The sequence below is a fragment of the Leucopleurus acutus genome (assembly GCF_964270905.1).
Source record: "Leucopleurus acutus genome assembly, chromosome: Y".
Taxonomy (NCBI): Eukaryota; Metazoa; Chordata; class Mammalia; order Artiodactyla; family Delphinidae; genus Leucopleurus; species Leucopleurus acutus.
Genome location: NC_139164.1, coordinates 15,700,795 through 15,708,759, shown reverse-complemented (window position 1 = coordinate 15,708,759; position 7,965 = coordinate 15,700,795). Strand labels below are relative to the sequence as shown.

General features: G+C 37.7%; 1 protein-coding gene across 8 annotated transcripts in view; it reads left to right on the top strand.

The window, feature by feature from the left end:
* LOC309978879 (lysine-specific demethylase 5D-like) overlaps positions 1-7,965 on the top strand; it is a 42,514-nt gene that overhangs the window by 326 nt on the left and 34,223 nt on the right. For 4 of the 8 annotated variants that reach the window (XM_082865536.1, XM_082865537.1, XM_082865532.1 and 1 more), the window contains exons 2-8: positions 3-171; positions 1,332-1,409; positions 2,418-2,540; positions 2,988-3,158; positions 3,985-4,119; positions 7,532-7,655; positions 7,753-7,937. In XM_082865536.1, the coding sequence (XP_082721662.1) occupies positions 22-171; positions 1,332-1,409; positions 2,418-2,540; positions 2,988-3,158; positions 3,985-4,119; positions 7,532-7,655; positions 7,753-7,937 (966 nt within the window). In that variant the 5' untranslated portion in view covers positions 3-21. The remainder of the gene's footprint in view (positions 1-2; positions 172-1,331; positions 1,410-2,417; positions 2,541-2,987; positions 3,159-3,984; positions 4,120-7,531; positions 7,656-7,752; positions 7,938-7,965) is intronic. The other 4 variants (XM_082865538.1, XM_082865535.1, XM_082865539.1 and 1 more) reach the window with 3 other exon arrangements.

Genomic DNA, 7,965 nt, shown 5'->3' with positions numbered 1-7,965 from the left:
AGATTAGCGTTCGGGCCCGACATGCAACCGGAGACGGACGACTTCCTACCGCCGCCAGAGTGTCCGGTGTTCGAGCCTAGTTGGGCAGAATTTCGAGACCCCCTAGGCTACATCGCGAAAATCAGGCCCATTGCCGAGAAATCGGGTATTTGCAAGATTCGCCCACCCGCGGTAAGCCTCTAAAGCAGAATTTGGCCTGAAGGTGACTTTTGCAGTGACCGCAGGACCACTGTGCTACTTTAACAACGCCTTAGATTCGGAACCAGTTAATTGAATCCTCCAGGTAGCTCCTAGTTTCTCCCCTTGTAAATGTTTGACTAAAACGCGCTGGTGTCGGAAAACTAATATCCTATCACTAGACTTCGTGGAGTAACAAAAAATTTATGTGAATAACTAAAAAACCTGAATCGGTACCAATTCTCAACTGTGCCAGTGTTACACCCATCTCTATTATAGGGATATGTGTCTTTTATACTTTCTTTAAATGACATTTAGTTCGTTCCAAGTTATTTGATATGTAATTGAACCGATGAAAAGTTGCATGAATTTGTGTCACTGAGCCTCCGTTGTTTACATTTTCTCATATGACCTGCGATGTGTATAATAAACATACCTAAAAATGGGAAGGGATATGGAACCCCTACCACCAACCGAAGTACTGTTATTTCACTTAGAGTCTTCTCTTCTGTTTTGGGATACTTAAAACTGCTAATTGAAACCGTTATTTGACTGAATTTTGAATGCAAATTGAAATGAACCTAGGCCATCAGTTTAAACAACTAATATGACATCCAGAGTAGATGTCCACTTACTGCACAGCATGCTGCTCATTAGTTACATGCTGAGCCAGACTCCCAGATTCTCTTTTTTTCTATTTCAATGGCAGTACTTTTCTCGGTATAGTAGTTATGCGTTGGTTCATCTTTTCCAGACCACCAAGAGTAGGAAAAGATAATGGTCTAAGTTTGAAAATTAAACAGTTTCTTGTTCATAATAGGGTTATCCTCATTTCAGTAAGGACCTTTCTCACAGCCTTTTTGTCCTTTGTTCTTAAAGTGAGCTTTAGGCCTCATTTTGTCAGAATTTGGGACTTTTTTCTTTTATTTCTGTTTGTTGTCTTTTTTTGGAGGAGACATACCAAGCAGACCTTTGGATTAGTAGATTTTTTTTTCCCAGTGACCTAGTGTTAAAGATGCAACAGCTTGACGCTTTTAGAGGCAAAAATAGTAATGTCTTAAAAGTGAGGGATATTAAGATAGAAACAGGTGGTTCTAGTTCTATCTTTATCCTTTGTTATGCCATAATAACCAAGTTGTTTCTCTTTATTTTAGGACTGGCAGCCTCCGTTTGCAGTAGAAGTCGACAACTTCAAATTTACTCCACGCATCCAGAGGCTAAATGAACTAGAGGTATTTTAATATTTAAGTCACCCTCTTAGAGTGGAATCTCAGCTGTAATCTTGTTTTGCTTGTGGTTTGATAACAACGCATTTAAGAGGTTAGGTTTTGAAGTAAATATATTTTGATTGTAACACCAGCTTCATTATTTCCAACAATATTGATCCTGCAAAAAGTCTTGTGCAGAATGGCAGGACATATAGAGGGTTTAAATTTAGGGAGATGAATCACATATTTTTTTCTGCCATAAATGGGCTAAAACTAGACCTATCAAGAAAAGAGATACTGTCTTTCCCATTTTTTCCCCCATACCTTCGTATTTTATTATTTTGGATTTTCCCTGATTTCTTTAACAAAAGCAAAGTACAGAGCAAAAATCTGGCCTCCTGAATTTCTACCTTAAGGCTGGTGGTGGTGTATGTATGACTGTATTTAAGAATGGGTTAGAGTAAGTAGGAGAGGAAAATCTTGTTTTTTAAAGTACTCAAGAGTGTCCATATTCGGTTTAGTATTATTTTTGGAAAGTATATGAATGGTTTGGCATTGTCTGTTAGAAGTTTTGACTGTGGTTGGTGACTAAAAGCACCAAAATGACTTAGGGTAAGAGAATGATAATTCATAAACTGGTCTCGTGTCTTAAGTTTTTGACATGGAAAGGAAAACTACTTTATTCCCTTCAGTTGTGTTTTTGTAGACTCTAGATGGCTATCTGGAGGAAGATATTAGATTGAGCCTAAATACTCTTATTCAGCATTCATTAAGCCCAAAGATAACGCTTTAAACTTAGGCACGAAGTGTTTTGACTTTGAGGCATCACTTTCTGAGTTCCTCCTCTCACGTGAAAGAATTAGTTTATTTGAGCTTTTTATGGACAACAGTGGTGTTAAAGGCAGTGAAGCCTAGATTCTAGCCTAGTAGAAAACCATAGAAAATACAGAACGATACTTGCTCATCCATTTCATACTGCACCAAAGTTCGGATAAGGAGTAAGACAAACTCATAGGGCTCTCTATTCTCTAGGCTCAGACCAGAGTGAAACTGAATTATTTGGACCAGATTGCAAAATTCTGGGAAATTCAAGGTTCTTCTTTAAAAATTCCCAATGTGGAGCGGAGGATCTTGGACCTCTACAGTCTTAGTAAGGTAAGAGTACTTCTGCTTTTAAAAGGAAAAACAAATAAAAAACCTTGCTTTGGACACATCTGTTGTTGAACATTGTCTTTGGACAGGAAAGGAAAGAACACAAGAGTCCGCCAACATTTTTTCCCTCAGTGCTCCAGCAGTGATTTATTAGATTTTCATAGAAACCAGGACCTAGAGAGAGTCACTTGTATGCAGATTTTCAGTCTGATGGGACTTCCTATACCAACTAGTACTAGAGCAGGTAAACTAGGGCTCAGTCTTCAAGATGAAAACCCTAATTTAACTTTCACTTGGTTCATAGTCCTGCCAACATTGCTTGACACAATATTTGAGACCTGGAATCATTGGTACTGGGGGGCAAAGAGCACTCATTTTAAGCCTCATTGCAATTTTTTAGGTTTTTCCAGTGTGTTCACAGTTAATCTATACCCTTTCTTATTCTTTCAGATTGTGATGGAGGAAGGTGGCTATGAAGCCATCTGTAAGGACCGACGATGGGCCCGAGTTGCCCAGCGCCTCAACTACCCAGCAGGCAAAAACATTGGCTCCCTGTTACGATCTCACTATGAACGTATCATTTATCCTTATGAAATGTTTCAGTCTGGAGCTAACCTTCTGGTGAGGTCCCTTAGCTGGTTTGGAGCCTAATGTGATTTTGCTGTTTTTCCTCTTACCTTCCCTTTTCTGGTTGGGATTTCTTCTGAATAGTCAAGGTTTAGAGAGTCTTAAGCTCATTGACAAAATTAGAAATTCCAAGAATTGGCCCTGTAAAATATTTTGTAGCATGTGTGAAGAGGTTTTACACCTTCTAGGTTAGATCATGGGAAGTGGAGTGTCCTTTCCCTCTGTCTTAGGGTTTTCATGGACAAGGTCTTAAAGTAGGAGTTAGAGAAAAGCAGTTCTTATTTTAGTCATCCTCCGTGAAAAAGATAATTCTTAAGAGTTATTAAATTTTCGGAGGATAGTTCATGTAAAAAGAGTTTAGGAATAAAACCATGGTGTGACTTGGGCTTAACAAGGAGTGGCAACTGATTTTACTGGTTATCTTAAATAATAACTTTTTAGGTTTTATTACCTCCAGAACACTTTTTAAAACTACGTGTGTATCATGTAATGTATGTGTGCAAACATATTAAATTTAGCTTACCTGGTTCTATTAGATTTGAAGTGCATAAGGCACACAGAAAGTAAGGGGGGAAGTCTAGGTTCAAACCTTGGTCCAAGACTGTGGGCCTTCACTAGGCTCTACTGCTTATATGTATGCAAAGATGTAGAGGAATTTTCATGATGTGTTCTGTCATTCCAAAGAACAGAAGGGTAGATTTCTATAATTTACCAAGAAGTACAGCTTTTCTTGCCAGAGATTTAGGATGAGAGAATCAGTTATTTGCTGATTGTGAATATTACACATTTCCTGATACTTCACTTTTCCCTATATCCCCAGCAGTGTAACACTCAACCATTTGACACTGAGGAGAAAGACAAGGAATACAAACCCCACAGCATTCCCCTTAGACAGTCTGTGCAGCCTTCCAAGTTCAGCAGCTATAGCCGGCGGGCAAAAAGACTACAGCCTGATGTGAGTGCCTGGTTGTTTTTCCCTACAAACTGCCAAAGTTCATCTAGGACTCCCTTTTAGGGACAATCCATTTGTATAAGACATTTTTCTTTTTTAACCTATAGCTGGTTCACAGTTGAATTAATTGAAAGTGAATGAGTTGTTTCATAGGTATGGTGTGCAGTATTTTTCTTTTGTAGTTTTCCTTTTGTACATTTTAAAAGCAAACGTGTATTCTTCTATTGTTGTCTTAAGGGTGAACTTCTGTGAATCTTGTGATGTTTTTATTAAGCATACTATATAGTTTATTTTTTAAACCATTGGTTTTCATTATGTGTTCTTTTATGAGATGGGCAGTCAGATGAGGTGACATAAGAAAGGCTCAGGAAAACAAAATATAGTGGAAACATGAGTGTGGGGCAGGAGAGAAGGGTGAGCCTAAACCACAGCCTTTATTTAGGTTTCCAAGGGAAGGGCAGGTTGGGATTGGCTACTTTGAACAATTTCAGCGAGCTTTGACTTGCAGGGTGGTCCCTACTTTCCTGACACCTGACCCTGCATGATTATGGCAGAGAAATGTTGCCTCCTGGGGTGCAGGAGCCAGACACAGGACATATGGCTCTGGGCTGGTTAGTTTGCTTATCAAGGTGTGCTCTCTGGTGAGTCCAATCTTGAAGAATTTGCTAGCCTGGAAGGGGCAGTCTCTCCACTGCCAGAAAACCTTTCAAGATGTCACACATCATAATGTACAGAAAATTTTAAATATGAACAGGTACAGTCTTATTATTTGGCTTAGCCTGTTTTGCTTAGCCTGTTTTGTATGCGTATATTTTCATAAAATTTTGAATGTGTCTACTTCTGAAATATCTTAGCATAAGGTTGTGTGTATCTTTAGTTATGTTGTGAATAATCCTAGTACTATTAAGTTTTAAAATACTTAACACTGTAATGTAGAATGAAGAAATGAGTAATAGTGATGTTCAGATTATTGAAATTGAAATGGATTCTGCATTAATACTTTAGTTCTTTATAGAGACAGGTGTCTGAAAATGAGTTGAATAAGAAAAACTGAGCAGGTAATAACTTGGAAACAGATACGTTTGAAAGTTGTCAGTGCCAGTCAAGAGCAAAAAAATTTTCACAATCAAATGATCTTTAGTCGAATGGGATTGTCCACTGTGCTGGAAAGGTTTTAAAAATTCTTGAAAACCATATGGTTACTAAAATAAGAAAGGGGTTGTATTTCCAAAACATTATTACCAGGGAAAAAATACAAATAAATTCTAAGTAAAGCAGAAAAGAAAACAAGTAAATCTAGTGACAAAGAAATTGTGAGGACTAACATGTACATCGTTTTTCCACTTCATACATAAGTGTATGTAATATCGGAATTAATAGTAAGATGTCTGAAAGATTAAGAGTAGTACTGTGTTAGTTCATATTTTAAGACAAGCAGGTATTAGGTCTTTTAAAAGGTATTTGGTTTGCCAGCCATCACCTATAGAGTATATTAAGGGAATATGTCATGGTATAGTTAGTATGATATAAGGGGAAATTATAAACGTACAAGGCACCTAGGAGTCCCATGCCTACAAACTGATGCAGTTGTCTTTCACAGTGTGTTTTCAAGATTCCTCTTACATTAACCTTACTAAATAATTAAATGTTTTACCTTACAAATTGAAAATATAAAATAGTTACATATTTCTTTTTACAATAACTAATTGGCCAAAAGCGAAAATGTGTCAAGGATAAGGAACTAGGGATCTTAGTATATTGTTGGTAGGGTGAAAGATTGTACTAAAATTAAAATTTTTAATTCAAATTTTAGATGTGCATGCACTCCTGTTTAAACTCAATTAATCTTTCATAATAGCATGCAGCCATTATATGAGTATTATAATTTGTTCCCAGGACTTAATTTATAAAAATGCCTGAATGCCAACAGGGAGATCTCAGTGCCTTTGAAAGAAAAGTTTTAATGTTACTCACAGTGCCCCTAGAAGCAAGAGGAATACCATGCCACATGGGGCGACAGGAGGAAGGAAACATTAGTGTCTGTGGGGGGCAGAAAAGAGTAGGGAGAAGGCATAGGCCACAGCCTTTATCAGCGTATCCTCAGGGAAAGCAAGGCAAAGTAGGGTAAACATCCTAGAACTAACTGGCTGGTTTGAATAATCCCAGCAAGCTTTGGGGCCTAGGGAATTTTCCTAGTTGTTTGGTTCCTGGCCAGAGGTTGATTTGGCCAGGAACCAAACCATGGTCGTCATTTGTAAGTGTTAGATAAGGAGGTGGTTGGGGGTATGGACTTGGGATTAGTTAGTTTGTATATGACAGTTGTTTGTTGCCTCTAGAAATTAGCTAGACCTGGGAGGAACAGTCTCCCCAGTCAGCAAGGCCCTTCAAAAGATGTCAAAGCATAAAATATAAAAAATTTAGAACATGATTAGTATAAGTAATTACATCATTTGTTTATAATACCAAAAAAAAAATAAAATAAAAGAGTAGGTTGAATCTTTCCTGATGCCATAATAATAGAATAATAAGCTAGGGGACAGATATATATGTTGATGGTCCTTTTAAACTCAAGCCTCCTGTGTTTCGTTTCTTTTAATCATTTCTGCCTAATCACTGAGTGATATCTTTGCTACCACTGTGTCCCTAGTTAATGCTGTGTTTGTCATGGATATGGTCGTACAATATATATACTGTTTGCATAAATTATTTTGGAAATAAAACCAGGAAATCGGTTATCATATATGTTTTTATATATATGTAGAATAAAAGTTAGATAACGTCAGATTTTAGATGGAAAGAAGAAATGTAATAGAGCTTAAATTTAAGTTTTTGTTCAAAACTGATACAGTCGATAAAATACATTTCGTGGTGTTCACTAAAAAGAGATGTACTGAAAATGGCATATAATGTGTGTATTTTTTGACACATAACATTTCTGCTTTCCTAGGTCTTTAAATACATTGTCAGGAGAAGGGAATTATTTCTCATTATCTGAGTTCAAACAGAACAGTAGAATAGTAGGAGTCCTCTTATCTTCCCATTTGCATCTTCAACTGAGTTGCAGAAAGGGGCTTTTTTATAATTTATTTATTGTACTCTTTGGTATAAGTTATATATTTTGTGATACTTAAGCTTAACATACTGGAGTACTGTACCATATCCTTTATAGTGTGAAAAAAATCGAGACTATTACCTCTCAAATTTCTGTCTTCGTTTGTCCATCCCTGGTCACCCCTTACCCACAGATAAAAATACATCCATCAGTAAACAAGGTGGAGGCTGTTGACTGACTTGAATTTTTATGACCTCTTTTCCATTTATACTGCTGGAATATTTTGCGAATTGAAAGTCTAGATCTTAAGTATAATGCCCGTTTATATAAAACCACTTCCTTCTCTGAACCTTCTTTCAACAGCCAGAACCCACAGAAGAAGACATTGAGAAAAACCCAGAGCTGAAGAAGCTACAAATCTATGGGGCAGGTCCCAAGATGATGGGCTTGGGCCTTGTAGCCAAGGATAAGACTTTACGGAAGAAAGGTGAAGCCTAATAGGCTATGAGGCAAAGTGAAGGGTAAAGTACCATGGGGGAGACAGTTTGTTAATCCTGATGGCAGATGGATTTGTTTGTTTTCAGGTTTGTTTCTGACTCCCCTAGATAAAGAAGGGGTCATATGCCCCTCAACTGTTACAATGAAGGAGGAACCGAGTGGGAACTGGAAAATGATGTCGGCACTGCCCAAGGAGGATTCGAGTAACAGCCTAGAGCCCTGCACCAAGATGACCATGCAGCTGCGGAAGAATCAAAGCAATACCCAGTTTGTAAGGACTCTTAACACTGTTTATGAAC